At 47.5% G+C, this 18,071-nt stretch overlaps 1 protein-coding gene across 1 annotated transcript in view; it reads left to right on the forward strand.

The window, feature by feature from the left end:
• Nucleotides 1-451: 451 nt before the first annotated feature.
• NIBAN1 (niban apoptosis regulator 1) overlaps nucleotides 452-18,071 on the forward strand; it is a 72,172-nt gene continuing 54,552 nt past the window's right edge. Inside the window, exon 1 of the mRNA XM_044439199.1 lies at nucleotides 452-567. Within this exon, the coding sequence (XP_044295134.1) occupies nucleotides 513-567 (55 nt within the window). The 5' untranslated portion in view covers nucleotides 452-512. The remainder of the gene's footprint in view (nucleotides 568-18,071) is intronic.

Below are 18,071 nucleotides of genomic sequence, written 5' to 3' on the forward strand. Positions count from 1 at the left end.
ACCTTCCCAGTCGCCAGGGCATGATGGGCCCTGGGGAAAGCCGTGCACCGGGGCCCCCACGACAACTACAGCTGCTGTTAACTTGGGAAGTTTTCCCGTTTTCCAAGGGTTACCATACGCAGATTAGTATGGGGCCCGGGGCAAGCGCCCATCAGACCCTGCCAGGTGCCCTCGCCTCCTCTACGGCGGACAGACGCCGCCTGCGCTCTCCGCGCACGTCGGAAGAGGGCCAGCCCGCCCGAAGGCGAAGGCCCGGCTGCAGCGCATCACCCGCGAGCGGCGCGGAGGGGCCCCCGGCCGCCCCGAGCCCCGGCGAGGAGGCGCGGAGCAGGGCGGCGCCTGCGAGGGCGGCGCGCCGGGCGGGAGGAGGCGCTGCGCCGGGGCGGGGGCGCGGCGGCTGCCAGGGCCGAGGCGCTGCCCGAGGCAGAGCGAGCGCGGCCCGGGAGACGCCGAGCCCAGCAGCCTCCCGCTCCGCTCCGCTCCGGCAGCAGCTCGCCGCGCACGGCGCCACCATGGGAGGCTCCAGCTCCAGCTCGCTGGACGAGAGCAAGTGCACCTACATCCGAGGTAGGGCTCCCGCGCCGCCAGGGGCCAACGCGCGCGGGGGGCGCTCGCGGAGCGCCGCGGCTCCCCGGCGCCGGGAACGCGCCCGCCCGCCGCTGGCTTGCGCGCTTGCGCTGGGGCCGGGGTGGCGCGCCGCGCAGTCCTGCAGACGTAGCGGACTCTGGGATCGGGGGCGCGCCGCGCTGCTTGCAAGCCGCTGGGTGCGCCCAGGGCGGCGGGAGAGGGAAGAAGCGCCGCGGAAGCTTCCCCTCGGAACAGCCCGGCCCGTGAGAACGGCTTGGCGTGGCGCGCGTGTTCCGGCGCCGCGATCCGGCGCTCCTGCGGGCTGGGCGGGGAGCGCGCCGCTGCCACGCCGCCGCTCGGCGTGCTCCCGGCACCACCATCCGCGCGGGCCCGCGGCGGCCGCAGCCCCGTCCGGCACAGCCGGCTTCCCCGGCTCGTCCCCCGCCGGATGGTCGGGACTCGCGCGCCCAGCGTCCTCGGCTGTCGGGGGCGCCGACGGGGGCTGGAGCCCGAGGCCCCCTCCTCCCCGGAGCGCGGCCCCGCGCCCTCCCCGCGCGACTGCGCTGACCCGTGCAATGTGCGCGCAGACTGCGAGCTGCCGAGGCAGGGGCTGGTGCCGAGTCGCGTTCAGACGGCGGTGCTCCAAGCCCCGGGCACGCGGAAGCGAGGCGGCGAGCGGGCGAGCGGGAAGAGGAGCGCCGCTCGGCTCGGTGCGCCTGGCCGAAGGGAAGCGCACGGCGGGGCCTTGGCGGCCGCGATCCAAGGCCAGGCGGCGGCGGCTGGGTAGAACTGGCGGAACCGCACGCGAACCTTCCCACTGGAACGCACAGCTTATTGAAAGAGAGTTGAAACCATCATTTTATTGATTTCAAAATGATATGGGTGCCCCTCCAGTCTTCCGTCCGTTCATCTCTGAGATGCCTCCAGAATTACATTTTGATCAACTGAAAAGGCGGCCTATTTATTTATTTAATTATTTTTAAGTGTAGGTGGCAAGCAGAAGAGGCATTCTCTCCTGCGGGGGGCGGGGGGGGGCGGAGGATGCTTAACCTAAGATAATGGGTTGCATCCCAAACTGTAGATGCTGCTGACAACCCTGCCCTTCCTTCTCCCACCCCGAAATCTGCTGCAGATGGTCCCCAAGCCACCAGGGCAAATTTGAGAGTCTGCGAAGGAGATGGGGAAGATTTGGCAGGCTGGATGCTTTCTTTTTTCCATGTGCAGACTTAGTTGATTAGGAGCACGATGCTTGGTTGATTAATTAATCACATCCTCTGCAGAAGTTCTCAGAAGCAGTGCGGCTGCATATGCAACCCTAGCAGTCCTCTGACCGTTCTGTCATTCCTGTAATACAGTGCAAATGCACACAGTTTTTTGCAGTCCTGACAGATCTGCTCACAACAACCCTTTGAGGTGCACCAGGCTGAAGCTAGACAAGTGTGCTTCCGCTCTGGTCGGCTCCCACAAACTCAAGTCTGTGGCTTCCCCAGTGGAGTCAATCCATCTCATTTGGGCTTCCCTTTCCTCTGTCTCTGTCTTGCCTTAGCCATGTTGGTCTTCTCCAGGGAATCTTGCCTTCTCACAATGTAAGACAGCCCCCATTTTGCCATCTTTGTTTGTAGAGAAAGCTCTGACTTGAGCATATATCACATAAAAACAACTACTTTTAAGAGGAGGGGGGATATGAGGTGACAAGTAACGCATCTCTCCTTATGTTGAGTCGAGCCCAAAGAGATTCAGGAAGAGGCCTCATGAGCTACTGGCATTCTTGCTGGGCCTTCAGGTGAGTCAGCCTGGTATGCAAAATGAAGCATCCTTAGGCTGCGATCCCACATACGTTTACCTGGGAGTAAGTTGCAATGCCTTCGGTGGGGCTTATATCTGAATAGACATTTGTAGGAATGTTGGTCGCCTTGTCAACGTTGCCCAGCCTGATTCCCTTCCTATGTTTTCAGCTTGCAGCTTCCAACATTCCTGACCAAGGGCTGATGGGGAGGCAAGAGAGAAAAACAGTTGGCAGGACGGGAGCACTTTGGGAAGGTTACTGTGATCTCTGTCCAGTCAGCCTGGGATGCTGTGAGAAGAGTGACCAAACGGAAAAGACATTTGGTCACCCTAGATCAGTTCTGCCATTTGCATATTTTTGGGAGAAGGGATCACTTCCTGTAATGCAATGGATTGAGAACCTAACAACCCTTTTCAATATCTATAGATTGACTTGCGAATGGATACACAGACTGCTTATGTCTGCCTTGTTGAAGTTTTCATAATTTTTTTAGAGAGGTCCATTTTCATATATATGCATTTCACATGTGTTGATTGCCACTCTTTCCAGGGGACTCTGTGGTAGCTGCATACCAGGTCTGTGGAAACCTTGATCCTGGGTTCAGATAACAACAAGTCATAACAAGCCATGGTGGTACTGAGAAACCGCAGAGCAAACCTTTGTTTCCTATAGTGGCTTCTAAAGACCAAACTTACAGTGAAATCCCACTGGGTTCAGAGAGACCAACAATGGTGAAAAACCATGGTTGGTTGTTTTGTCTGAACCCAGCCAATGTGCTTCAGAGCTTCACACAGGAGAAAGCGATTTCCTGTGTGCTCAGCTTCTACAAGTAATACCAGAACAGGCTAAGTTACCTACAAGGCTGTTACCAAAACATCCTCTCCTGCTAATCTTAATAACCAAGCAAGTTCATACTGAGATAGGCAGTTCCTCAGATAGGTTTTGATTCAGCCTAATGAAATACATAAACATTGATTTAAACACACACACAACGAGAGAGAGAGAGAGAGAGAGAGAGAGAGAGAGAGAGAGAGAGGGAGAGAGGGAGGGAGGGAGGGAGGGAGGGAGAGGGAGAGGGAGAGGGAGAGGGAGAGGGAGAGGGAGGAGCGAGAAGTGGAACACTGCCCATGTACTTTAGTCACCCTTGATGTCCAAAGAGGGAACTTCTCCAAATTGAAAGGATTAGTTAAAAGGAAGTTGAGTGAGGGAGTCAAGAGTAAATCTCTTCAGGATGTTTGGAAGCTATTGGAAACCGCAATAGGAGAAGCGTAGCTAGAATATACAGCACAGATTAGGAAAGGAGCAGACAAATCCAAGAGGATGTCAGCTTGCTAACGAAGAGTCCCCAGGAAGCTACAGATGACAAGAAGCCTTCTATTAAAAGTACAATACTTGCTCACATGAGGAAATGAAAAACGAGCATATGTTCTGGCAAAACAGAAGCGAGTTAATAATGTAAGTGGGCAAAAAGAAGAGATTGAGGGGCTAAAAACATTTATCACCAGCAATGGCACTTCTGTTAAATGCAGGAGAAGCAGGAGGCTGGTCAGGGAAACCATCACACCGTTTGACAAGGAAGAGGGCAAAGGATTGTTCAAGGAAATTAGGGGTGCTGCAAAGAGGTTGAATGCACTCTTTATATAAGCCTTTGGTGTGGGCAGATACCCAGCAGGTGCCCACACCTGAATTGTTTTTATAGGGTGGGGTGGACAGGTGGCACAGTACTGGGACTGCTTGAAAGATGGGCAGGTCACAGGGTCCAGATGGCACACACCCACCTTAGAAAAACGAAATGTGAAATCATTCATCACATGAATAGGCTGCATTACTGAAATTTGCAGAGGGTGGGGAAGTAGGCAGCATAAGGCTAGGATTTGAAACGGGTTACAGAGGGCACGAAGGGCTGTATATAATGGCCCCATGATCCATATGGAGTCTCCAATGAATTCTCAGAGCCTGGCTTTCTGAGACAAATACAGATATACAAATATCTGTACAAATATAGATGTACCCTGTAATCTTCAGAGCAGTTCCCTTTTTATGTAAGCAGCATCAGAAGAGTAGATAGTTTGGCCCACTGCTACAAATAGACAAGTGGAAATGCAGTTTTTGTGGTTATTTATCTCATATGAAATGCCTTATTATCTTCAAGTCCCCGTGCGTTTCTCCACCCAGCTTTTATTGCTCAATCTTTGCCCAAGACTCCTGCTTTTGCTTCTTCTCCATTCATTCACTTCAAGTTCTGCGGTCAGTTGCTCCTTGAACTTGCTCCAAAGGAAGGATGCTGGGAACAACTCAAGCCTTCTGCAAAGACTTCTGTCTCCTACACGTTGAGCCAAAATACTGATGAAATGGCTTGTGTAAACATTGACTCGTAATACTGTTGCGACCCATATACCTTCCTTCCTCTATTCTTCCCTTTTGCTATGAGATGATTCTAACTTTAAAAGATCAACCTTACATTAAAATAGACATCAGTGGTTCTCTGCAGACCTTTGTTGTAACAGCCGGTTCCCAAGATATTGGGCATCTTGTGATGTGACTGTGAAACAGAGCTTGGGATGAAGTGATGCAGATGAACGGGCAGAGAGTTACCAGATCACTGCAACCAGTCCAGGGACGAAGAGGAGGTTCAACCTCGTATGAAACCCCTTCCCTCCATTCAACCCTTCATTTCTTTGTAAGTGATTGGTTGCCATTAAGTCCTGTGGGGAAGAAGAAGAGCTGCCCTTGGAAACTGTGTCCGGGTTTGCATGACGGAACAGCCCATGGGTTAAACAAGGCTTGAGTGGGAGTAATTGGGTACATTGCCTCTAGTGCGCTGCTGCTTCAGCTTTTGGTTAGCCACGCAGAAGCCGCTCATTCATAGGCTGTTGAGTGTGTTCTCCAGACCTGGCCTGTTGCCGTTTTTGTTTTGGAGGTCAATCAACCCAGAAGTTGACCATAGATGGTTGAGGGGTAGTTGACTGAAGGCGGGCAATCCTCTCTGCTTGCTGTCCCCCGGGCCGTTACGTCTTGCAAATAGATCATCGCTGTGATGATCCCCTCCAGTCTGCCACCCTCCTGTTAGAAGCGTTGATCCTCCTTGTCGTGCTTTGTGCAGGGAACTTCGCTGGGTGACCACAGCACAAAGATGATCTCCTGGAGCTTCAGATCTCCTGGCAGTTCTTGCACATTGCAATATGCAGACCTTTCCCCCGTACGCTCCTCCTGTCACGATGGGTATTTTCAAGTTGCTAGAAGTACTGGAGATACTCTGTGTTAAATGGATGGGGAAAACCATTTAACTCTGTTCTGTACAAGACGAGCACTGTTGCTGCTGGAGAAAGCTGTGCCTAATTGTACACTTTATTTCAAGTTCACTGTGCATTTCGACTGCCCAGTAAATGAACTATATAGGCCTAAGAACAAAGATACACCGTATCACTAATAAAAGCAAGAGAAAACCAGCATCATTTAAAACAGTAATGCAAAACACTACCCCCCCCCCCCAAAAAAAAAAAGATCTAAAAACTCTAGAAAGAGCCCTTGACATGTTTGGGAGAATAAAAAGATCTTTTTCTGGCACTGAAAAGATGGTAGTGTAAGCATCAGGTGAGTCTCTTTGAGGAGGGTGTTCCACAAATGAAGCACCACCACCAAAAAGACATGGGGGAGGGCCTGGGAAAACTTATTAGGATCCTGGCCGGAAGATAGGAGAAGAGAACTTTCAGGAAACCTGGCCCTAAGTCTCTTAAGGCTTTCAGGGTTAAAACCAGCACTTGGAATCTGAAAATCCAAAACTGGGTTGGCAGCCAGTACAAATACAATTGTTTCTGCCTGCCCTGGTTACAATCCAGCTGCCCTGGTTCAGACTAACTGAAGTTTCTGGACTCTCTTCAAAAGCAGCCTGACATGAAACATGTTGCAATAACTCAAAGGTGCAATTACCAGAGCTTGAATAATGGCTAAAAAGTTAAGCATCTGAAACAGAAAACCATCGATTGTAACTGAATATGAAATGTTAAGAGCAGAGGGAGAGGGATCAGTTGTTCTTTTGAGGGACACAACCCTTGAGCTTTGTACTTAAAGAATCTAAATTCTGCTGCTGGAAAGAATTCTAAAGGTTTAGCACATCTCCTGGCTTGGTTCTGTATTTTTTTTCCTGCTGCATCTGGGCATTTTCCCCCTCTGGACATGCGCTGGATAGGAGCTGTAACAGAAGATTTAGAACCTCTCTTTAGATATGCTTGGAGTCCGATTTAGCGAGCAATCCTAGGAGAGTTTAGACAGAAACATGGCCTACAACTCCCTGCTTGCCCTAGTCAGTTGTAGGATCACACCCTTCGTGCATAATCGGAAGCCCCCTAAAGAGAATGCACATCTTCTGATACAACTTGGAAGGGAGTGACTGTTTCCTTATTATATTTATATCCCATCTTTTTTCCTTTATGGAACACAAGAAGGTTTGCATTATTCCTCTCCTCCTCTCAATCTTATCCCCACAACAACAACCCTGTGAGGTAGGCCAGGCTGAGAGTCTGTTACTGGCCCAAAGTTGCCCAGATCACCCGAGTCCCAGTCAGGTGTTCTTAACCACTGCACCACACTGGCTTTCAGAGTGACTATAGCAGGGGCTGCAGCCTAGCATCCACTTGATGTTTAGACTACAGCTTCCATGTGCCCCAGCCAGTATGGCAGTCATCAAGCACTAAGAGAGGGTTCATTGAAACGATGTGTAGGGAGCAGTTTAACTCACTCTGGACTGTAAGATCACAGTTCTTTACCCAAGAATTGCTTTATTTGTGGCATCTCACATCTAGTTTGAATTTAGGAGGCTCAGCTCTAGAACAGACAGTTTGAGAATGTCCGAGAATAGCCCAGAGCTCGTGCAGAGGGCATTTTTTTCACCACCAAGTAAGAGTAGATGGTCCACACAGTTCTGCATGCATGAACCCCTCAGCGGGAGCTCCTGTGTCTCTAGGTAAGACCAGGAATCTCTGAAAGGCCGGGCAGCCATTGCTGCCAGCCTGTGATGGCATATGAGGCTAGATGGCTCCCGTGGGCTAACTCAACATAAGGGAGCTTTCCTCCTCCTCCTCAACATCATCATACATTTATACCCTACCTTTCTTTTTGCAAGAATTCAAAAGGCTCACTAGGTTCTCCTCTCCCTTTTATTGTCACAACAACCCTGTGAGGTAGGTCGGGCTGAAAGTCTGTGGCTAGCCAAAAGTCACTCAGTTTGCTCCACGGCTGAGTGAGGACGAGAGTCCAGATCGCCTGAGTCCCAGTTCTGTGCTCTAACCAGTGAACCTCACTGCTTCTCTGGAGCACTGGCTCCATATCCTTAAAAAGAGCTTTAAGGCCAGAGGGTGCTTTTTCTGGGCACTGAGCATAGGAGGTCATACCAGGAATTATCATTATAAAGTATGTAAGCCAGCAGAGCATACAGAACTAATTCAGATGGAGGGGCTAGTTCATGTCAAACATTTAACACAGCAATTAAAGTTGCCTTAACTAATTCTAGACTATAATTAGGTGCGCCCATAATGCTTAATGGGTGTGACACCAAACAAGTAAAAGAAGTATTTTGGGTACAATGAACTACTGACAGAACAGGGCAAAATTAACAAAAAGGTTGAATGTCAGGAAAAGCCACTTTGGCAATTAGTTCTGACAGGCTTCAAAAGAACAGGGTAGAGTTTTGCAGTGTGAGACGTGCTTCCTTGAAGCAAAAGGAAAAAGGCTGAACTTTGTGTCTTGTGCTCCTGCAAGGGAGCAGGGAAATGTTTGTGCGGAGCCTGCAAGAGTGCTTAATATGCTAAATTTTTGCAGTACGTGTAGGTTTGAGGGCTTGGACTATATTTTGTAGCTTCACAGACCTATAGGTAGAGAGATCTGCAGGAAAGGTTTCACTCTGAGATGAGGGATGGCCAAAACGCCGTGGCTTCCTCAGCAGCCCTCTTAGCAGCCTAGAACTGTATTTTGCCAAGCCACACAACCCCCATTAGAGGTGGGTTGTGGGAAGTGTGATGTATGAAAACCCGACTTGCTTCAGATCTTGAGACTTCCCTTCTGGAGCAAGGGATTCCACCTCTTTAAGGAGTAGCTGGAACAATCAGAGTAATGTTCTGAATTCAGGATGACTTTCCACGTTCACCTCTGGAATAGGATTGCTCAGCTCAGTTTTTGGAGCCTGGAATGCAGCAGGCAAAAAGCACACCTGTGCAAGCTGTCAAGCAGAAAAGGACAGATGTTCCGGGCACATCTGGCAAGTAACTTCAGGAGGAAAGAGCTAGGAGTGCACCCTGCCTTCAAATGGCATTTGAGGCTACTGGTCCTGGATTCCTCTCATAGGTAGTCAGATTCTACAATACGCTAGAAAAGATTCCAGAGGTATTTGCAACTCACCCAAATGAGTTTCAGTCATGGATTCTGCTATGAACTTCCTCTTATTGAGCCATATAGACCAGGGTTTTGTTTTTCACTTTCTAGAACTGTACACTGATTTAGCCACAGAAAAATACAAATAAACCACCCCACCAGCTCAAAATGCATACACCACCCCCAACCAAGTGAAAGCATAAGGACACACTTCTTTGTGTGGTGGTACATTTCCGGAAATGCACTTTTTCACAAGTGCTTCTTGTCCAGCAGAAATGCCTGTTTGGGAAACTGAGAAAAATCTGATTCCATCAGTGAGAATAAAAGCTGCCAGACAACCCTTGAAACGCTGATGGAGTGTTAAAAGTGATGGAGTAATAAAACATACATTCCTTATAGTCCGTGTCTGGTGGCATCAAGACCTTCTCAGTTATGAGTCGTATATGCAGACATATGGCCAGGGGATTACATACAAAACTGAAGTAACATCAGAGTGTGGCATTTCTCTCTCATACGCAATTTTCTTCACCTTACAAGTGAAGCCGGGCAGAACTGTTGCTTCACCATGATTAAACTTCATAGGCTGCCCAGCAGATAAAACTGCTTTGTGGACTAGATCGGTGTATGCAGAGCAGAGGGTCCTTTCCCAAGAGGATAAAAAGTGTCAAATCCCCATCAATATTGTTTTCCCCAATTAGTTAAGATTTACCAAAGAACTTGAGAATGACAGATTAATTCTTGCTGTGCTGATCTGATTGATCTAGCATATACTGGTGCTAAAGAGACAGACCTTCCAAATTAAAAAAACAATCCCCATATTTGCATGGAAGAAAAGCTGAATCTTTGTTCTTCATTAATTTAAAACTATTTATCTTTCATGTTCAGTGTACTAAATCCTTTTGTACTGCTTGGCAATTCCTGGCATAACGTGTGCTCCAGAGCACAACTTTAATTAGAGAACATCGTTATTGGTTGGACGATAGCTCTGCTGAGTAATATTTCCGGGGCCATATTGGGAAAATGAAAGGCCAGAGGCCCAGCTGCTCCTGATTCCTTCCCAGGTGAGCTGCAGATGTGGTAATTCAATCCTCAGCATCCTGTGCCCAAGCAGCAGCTGTGAAAGCTCCTCATTTTAAGAGAAGCTTGTGGAATTGGTTCCAAAAGCAAGCCATCTTCTGAACCTCCTTTTCCGCACCTGAGTTGCGTAAGGGACAGATGGATAGAACAGCCCATCTGCCCCCCAGATGTGTTGGACTACAACTTACATGATCCCCAGTCAGCATAGCCATTGGTGGGGGCTAGCAGAGAGCATCTGTTGTTCATTCTAGAGGGTTTTGTTTAAAGCTGCCTCAGTCTGTGTCTAGTGTCCCCTAAGCAGAGAGAAACTGAGGTATGCAATAAAACTAGGTTGTGTAATTTGGTCAGCAAGATCAAAGAAAGATGCAGAAAACTAGAAAGGGTCCAGAGGAGGGCAATGAACATGATCCAGGAATTGGAGACACTGCCCTGTGAGGCGAGACTGAGAGAACTGGGCATGTTCAGCCTTGAGAGAAGACTGGGGCGGGGGGGGGGGTGGCATGGTATCCCTCTATAAGTACCTCAAAGGCTGCCACAAAGAGGAAGGTCAAGATCTCGTTGATACCAGAGTGTAGGACACAGACACTTAATCAAGTGAAGCTGAGACAACTGAGGTTCTGGCTAGATATTAGGAAAAGTTGTCAGAGCAATACGACAGTGAAACCAGTTGCCTAGAGAGGTTGTGGGCTCTCCCACACTTACAGACCTTTAAAACAGCCCTCTGAGTGGGATGGTGTAAATTGGTGACCTACAACAGCAGCAGGTTGGACTCAGTGGCCTTCTTGGCCCCTTCCAACACTACTATTCTATGAAAATGGTTTCTTGTGCAGCTTCATTAGGCCTAACAGGGTAATATGTCATCCAACACGGAGATTTCTCAAGAGCAAGCTCTTCTTACCTGTCACATCTGGTCAAAATGGTCACATCTGTTTCTGTGTTGGGATTCCCCAGTGCGGGAAGAGCCAGTGTTCATAGGGATATTGCAACATTCCTAATTTTTTTACTGGCTCCCGCAGAATTTTTCACTGACCCCCACACGTGATTTACCTGGCATTCATGGTAAGAGAATGACAAACAATTTGACTCTCACACTGAGCGTTGACATTCAGAGGCGTGTTGTGACATCCTCCATGTAGAGGCTGCAGAGCAGTGGCGGGAACCATGTGGTGTTTGGAGGATGCTGGACTGCAACACCCATCAGCCCCAGCAAGCATAGCAATGCTGAAGGGAGCTGCTGTCCCACATCCTCCAAAGGCCTAGAAATCCCCCATTCTTTCTGTACTGTAGGAAAGCAGTCTTGAGGTGAGATACTTTGACTGATCAGAGTTCTGTTTTCAGCAGAACGGGTCCTGAACCTGACTGCCATCTCAGCCCCTGGTCCTCCAAATGTTTTCAAAAGGCGTGCACCTACATGCCAAATTCCTATCTTCCTTGGATTGCTAAATATACCAGAGGAATCTTATTCTCAGTCCCTTCATAGCACTCAGACAAGGGTTCTCACAGAGAGCTACAATGCAATTTGTTCCCTTACAGCACACTGGTAGCTCCTAAAGGCCGTTTTAATCTTCTGAGGTTGTTTTATGACTTGGCCTGAGGAGTTGGGGCAGGGGATTGTCAATGTCACCCTGAACTAATCCTGTTTTATTGTTTCAGTTTTCCTTTTTGTTTGTTTGTTTGTTTGAGATGGAAAACTAGTTTCTGTGGCACAAGGGCAGTTCTACTTAAATTCCATGGCAGAATTTTCATGACAACGTACCACTAGTACAGAAGAAAGGATTGTAGCATGTGATATCCTTGCAGGCATATCCCTTGTGCTCTATTTTCTCTCATCAAAGCAACCTCAGTGGGCAGAAGGATGATGTGTCCTGGACACAGCCCTTGCTCCTTTCCTTGTTTCTTGACTCACCTGCCCACATCTTGGCAATGGTCAAGCAGATTGTGTGTGCATTCCAGTTGATGCCTAGAAGGTCTGGGCAAGGGAAGCGCAAGAGAAGCTCTTCTGAGGAAGCGGTGGGAGCATGCAAGAGCGCAGAGTTCAGCCATTTCAATCTGCTTTGCAAAGAAGGCTCTGACCTGTTTCTATGCAAAACCCACAGAATTGGCCAGGGCCCTGGCCATACTGGGAAGATGTGTATTCTTCAAATGATAAAGGGCACAGTTCTTCTTGAGCTGTATATTTTGCGCCACATTTCCCTGTGCACATGTTCTAACATGCCAGCATTCACTCACAAGTTGTGACAGCAGGAGACATGGATAAACCCCTACACATCCAAGCAGCTTTGAATTTATTTGATATGGCAAAATAGGATATACAATTAAGTAAGAAGCATGTACATTTAAGCATCGTCTTTATCTCCCGCGCAGCTCCTCTTCCCAGTTTTTTCTCTTTGTGCTAGTCCAGGTTGCCAGTATGTGAACCAGTTCTCAGCCAGGGATTATGGCAATTTTAACTTACCTTGCTTTAAGGGAACACAACGCCACAGGATGTGAATCAGTAGGGCAGGACAAAGGATACCAGTGAGAGGAGGAAGATGCCCACAGTTTTCATAATATACTTAACTCAATGGTCTGCTAGTGGTTATGGAACTCTCTCGGTAATAGGATGGTCCGATCAATTTCTTACAAACAGTAGAAGTCATAGTAAATTTATGCCTTGAGTGTTGTTTCAGCCTGCAAATAGGGCTTGACCAAATGTTGTTGCGTACGGAAAAGTTCTCTGCTGACATCGCACAGAAAGTTTCTGATTGCCTCTGTGTTTTCCCAGCTTGTACTGGGGATTTATAAGCAACGTAAATTGGATTAACAGGCAGATTCTCATACCAGCGGTGCCCTGTAATTGCAGCGTTTTCCCTTCCTCCAGATTGTCTTCGGCACTGAGATGTCCATAAAATAATGAACTGCTTCATGATTAGTATGTGCATCATACTGACCTTAAAGTATTTGTTAGGCAAATGTGTTTTTTGCTCTGTCTATTCCCTCTGAGGTTTCCCAGGGTTGGCTGCACATTTATGGAGATAAAATATATTTCCTTTGGCTTGATCTCAAAGTTGGACATCATGGCTTTCTACAAAGAAAGGGCTTTTTTTTTTTTTTGGAGTACTGGGAAACAAGTGTTTCTCCATTTGCTTTTTTTTAACTGTGAAAGGTTTTTGTGCATGAGTTGGTAAGGTTACTCATGCTAAAGATAGTCAGCACAGTGGGTGATATTCATACTTGTTTTTAAACTGGGAAACAAGCTTGGGGAGTTGTCGCTTCGTGTGGAGGAGCAGTAGTGGAGAAGGGTTTATTTAATCCTTTCTGCACCCTCCCTTTCTCTGCTCAAACTTTCCAGAGGTGCACTTCTTGCTTCAGACGCCCTTGTAACCATGGGCCTGGCCTGGAACTCCATGGGAAGAAAGATAGATGGGAGGCCATGGGCAGAACTGAGTGGGAAAGCGGCAAAGGAGTTACATAACTTCTTCACTGGTGTTCCTCCGGTGAACCAGCCTTGCTTCTTCCAGAGACCAAAAGAAGCTTGGAGCTTGGCTGCCTGTATGTGCAATGTAACATGCCGTTCACTACTTAGGAGAGGCTGAAAAAGTTATTTTGGTGCCTGTGGCAGGAACTGAAAATGGTGGAGCCTTCTACAGTTCAACACAGCCACCTTCCACTGGCACGTTTTCCTTTGCAAGTCCCATTTGAAGTGAATCCAGTCCAAACAAACCCTTCCATACTTCTCATCTAGGTCCTGCATATTTCACTGAAGCATCCGAGGAAGAGTTTTCTGGTGGATTTCCCCTATGGGTTTAATCCGCTGCTAGCTGGGTTCACATGATCATGGAGGGAAAATAATCACCGTGTCACATACGTCACTGACATTTCTTTTTCTCTTTTTGTGCATGCCAGTTGTGAACTCCTGATTAATGCAATTTCACTCATTGGGTGTGTGTTCTGGGTGGTTTACAAATCATCTCATCCACCCACTCCAGCCAGGTTCAGGCATCATGAAAGTCTGTGCCCGGTGAGGGTAATTAAATTAATTAGGCAGCTCGTGACCAGCAAGTGCATGGAAGGAAAATAAGCTACCATACTTGCCTTCCCTCCATGATTGTGCGAACCTGGTCTCTTTCATGCTCCACCACACAAAATCCACCACCCAAGACTACCGTCCTCCCTTGTCTCATAGTAAGACCAGCTTTTATGGAGGCGACTTTCTCCTGTGAGCATCGTAGATTATCTAGACCCAAAAATAGTTTCCGAAAACGCTCATGAAAGCAGCCCTAAAGCAGACAGTAAAAACTACTTTGTAATCAACTGATCTGACATGCACTTTAATTGCATGGCCTTGTTTGCTGTTTTGGTCTGGTTGCTCTTCCATGGACATCCAGGGAGAAGATGTCCAAGTGGTCTTCTCTGCCCGCATCTAGCGCTCACTCACTGAGTAAACAAACATGAGAACAGGCTGTTAAAGAGGTGTGTCAACAGCATCTCTGCACGTTTTGCTAAACTTGCAGAATAGCAAGTTCTCCTCCGCATAGAACCCTGGGAATTGCAGTTTTGTGAGTGGAATAAGGGGTCTTCCTCAACACCACTGCTAAACTATAACATTTGCTGTGGGAAGAATTAGGCTAGTATAAACTTTATTATAAACTGGTATTACACTGGAAGCAATTAGGCAGCTATAAAACCAGCCCAGTGTAGTGTAGGCTAGAAGGAAGCTCTTTTGGAGTTCAGCTCGGCCAGCATGGCAAACAATCAGGAATGCTGGGGTTGAATTTCCAAGCATCCGGAGATATTCTTTGTGCCCGTTCCTGGGAGAGGCATGACCAGATGTGGCTGTTGAACCTCTGCAATGGGATGCCGTACCATCCCGTCTATGACAAACCCTTACTGATTCCCTGCCCAGTTTTGCCATGTTTGGAAACTTACCTGATCCATGTTTCCAAAGCCCAGGAGTAGGAATCTGGGGGAGAAGAATCTTAAATTCAGAAGAAGCTGCACCTCTCCATAAAGGATCAGAATCTAGTCAGTAGCTTCAGGGACTGTTTTTTGCTTAAAGAGCTGGGATCAGGCTAGGGTATACCTGCCCCGTGATTGACCCAAGGAAAAGATGTGTGGGTAGTCACCTGTAAGCCTTTACAGAACGCATTGTAATTTCCCCCATGCTTCTATAAAGCCCAGCATGGGGCCATTAATTGCAGCTGTGCATCTAATTGGGAGCTTTAATACTGATAGGTAAATGGGGGCAGGCCTCAGAGGTCCCCTTCCCAGTGCAAGTCTCTCCTGACCCCTCCAGCCTTCCTCCTCCTCCAAGTTTTTTTTGGGGGGGGGCTAACTACCCCCAGGACTTGTAGATGAGGCACTTCAGGATGTGAGCAATGCTCACTGAGATCCAATAACGTAATACGGGCACCGATTCCGCAGCTGACAAGACAGCTTCATACTGTTCAGAGAAATCTCTCTCCTATGCATTACTGAGAAGTGCCCCGACCTAAATAGGGAGTTTTCAACGATAAATTTTGTTTTTGTTTCTGCTGCTCGTTGCCTGGCTGCACAGTGTGTAGCAGCTTCGAATGAGTTCAAGCAGTGGCTGGATACAGCCGGGTCCCTGAAAGTAAACAAAAGTCACGTTCAGCAACAACCGTTTCCATCTGAGTTTAAATATGGTTAGCAATTTGAGTATGGTTTTGCAGCTGGAGAGTGAGGGAGGCTTGACTCCCTCTCGTGCGCCCGTTTCTTTTCACCAACAGGAAGTGTGGTCAACTGAGAAACTCTATTTTTTCCTGTAAGATTCAGCATGAGCAGGTGTTAGTTTCATTAATATAAAATCAGCTGAGCGAGGAAGGGATGCGATCCTAGGCATGTTTATGTGTAAACTCGCATAGGATTGCGTCTAAGCTGAATTGCTTAGATAAAGGAGCTTAAAGCTCCCTTTGGATGCAGCTTTTGCAGTGAGATTGGCTGCAATGCAAGAATAAAATACATCTGACCAAGTGGCTGAGGACAAAATTGGGATATGTGGTGCCAGCCTCATGCATGCCAAGGAAATGAGGAACGTGGGGAAAAGGGAATGTGCAAAGGAAGAGGAATGGATTGTTGGTGGAAGCAGAAATATCTTTAACCCTTATTCTCCTGCAAATGTGACTCCCCATGTCGCCTTCTTTCAGTTTTTGGGACCTGATTGGGGATGAGTGAAGATTGTGAGTGAGAACCTATTTGGATGCCACTCCACTTTACAAAGGAGACGCTGGAGTGGTAGCCCTTCTTTGCCTCCAATGTTATGTTTTCCCCAAGAAAGCGGGTAACTGCTGAAAACAGGGAGCTGAATTCAGCAAAGCCACATCTGCATTAAAGGCCTCACTGATCATTTTCTCTCCCCAAGGACCTTGAGAACTGTATAGGGATATTTAACGGAAATTTTTCAACATACACACAAAGATACAGTCTCCAAGAACTGTTGGGCAAAGCAACACGTGTTAAACTGGTATAAAACTGGCATGAATTTGGATCTACAGCAGGGTCCCCTTACCTGCAGTCTCAGGTACTATGGTTTCACTTTCGGCCCTCCATATTTGAGGAGATTAGGGGCACAGGGCCCCGATAAAAGTGGAGAAAACACAAATATCTCTAGGGAAAAGCCACAAATATTTCTAGGGAACAACAGTCTCTGTTTGGGGCTCCAGACTCTTTGTCTCAATACTAACCAGCCTCATTCACACATTTTGTCTCTCAGCGGGCACAAAGACTCACGATAACTGTTTATCCTTCCAGTTTGGAAGGTCGCTAACTGCCAAAAATACACAGGGAATCCATTTCTCCTTCCAGTACAAAGTTTATCTGTATTATAACCTCCTTCCCAAAGAAGCAACTATTAGATGTGACCCAGACTTATATCTAAAAGGAAGTATTAGCTGTCGTGAGCTAGGTTTCCTCTCTTCATTGATCCAGAGCCACAGACCTTTCCTGCAACATGTTCTTCATTGACCAAAACATTTTTCAGAAGCCCGATCACCCAGAAGGGTTCTCTGAACATACAGAGAGTGGTTTGTTGAACCCAGTCTGGTGTTTACTTCGAGGAGCTCTCCTTATGAGTAGGTTTGGCACCATCCTTTCAGGAGGGCCCTTCTGGAAATGAGCGCACCTCCTCTCTGCATGACGAATCCTCTAATTGGGCCACTCTCCTCTGCCAGTGTTGCATCATGGGGCCCACAGCTGTACCTGCCTCGTCTGTGTCTGAGAAACTCCCCTGTTCCAGCTCTTGATAATCATCCATCTTGGTTACTCTCAGAGGCAGCCTGAGCATCCAGGCCTCCTCCCAATTCTACTCCCAGCCAGAAGGCCTTGCAATTGCATCCTAACAACAACTGTCCATTAGCTGTACTGCTCTGAATACAATTAGAATCACAATCCCTTATTAAAGAGCCATTCTGGCATCCAAGAGATGTGAAACAAGTTTCTGCCAAATAAGACGCATCCAAAGATCCATAATGTGACAGGCGGATTCCAAACTGGCAGTCCAGTGATTAGGCATTTTCTGGAGGTCACCATGGATGCTTCTCAAATTCTCGGATGTGCCAATGGGTCCAAAAAGGTTGGGGACCCCTGTGCTAAACCACAGGTTAGTACAATGTGCCTTGTGCTCACACACTCGCCTCTTTCTCTCCTTGTTTCCTTTAACCTCACTTTGTCATTCATCTGACATGGCAAATGGTGGTCAACATGAACTGTGGTTAATTCCAAACAAGCCGACTTAAACCATGGGTTACAAAGCTGGTTTGTTAAAACTAACCATAGTTTGTGTTAACCTAGATGTATGAGATGTCACAGTTGAGCATTAGGAAAAGATTCATAGGGATAGGTTAGAGAAATCTACAACAAATCCAAATGAGCTTGTATTTTTATTCATCTGGCCTCTGGATTCTGCATGTGGCCTTGAATTTCTGAGATGTGCACCTTCTGTGGACTTATGGACTTTTTTTAACTTCCTGGAACTGTATGCAAATTTAGTCAACCAAAACTATGAAAAATCTAAAACACCAACTGAAAATATGCGTTCCCTCCCAACAGCTAAAGCATGAAAATGTATAATTCAGAAGCATTTGTGCATTTCTGCACATGAGCAATTTTAGAAGGGTACGTTCTCACCAGTGTGCATTTTCCAACGCAACACAAGTCCAGAAAATTAAGAAAAATCCAATTCTATCCATTTATTTATTTCGATTTATATCCTGCCTTTTTCCTACAAAGGGCTCAAGGCAGCTTACATCATTCTCCTCCTCCATCTTATCCCCACAAC

This window comes from Varanus komodoensis, unplaced genomic scaffold (genome assembly GCF_004798865.1).
Source record: "Varanus komodoensis strain SLA01 unplaced genomic scaffold, ASM479886v1 scaffold34_1, whole genome shotgun sequence".
Lineage (NCBI taxonomy): Eukaryota > Metazoa > Chordata > Lepidosauria > Squamata > Varanidae > Varanus > Varanus komodoensis.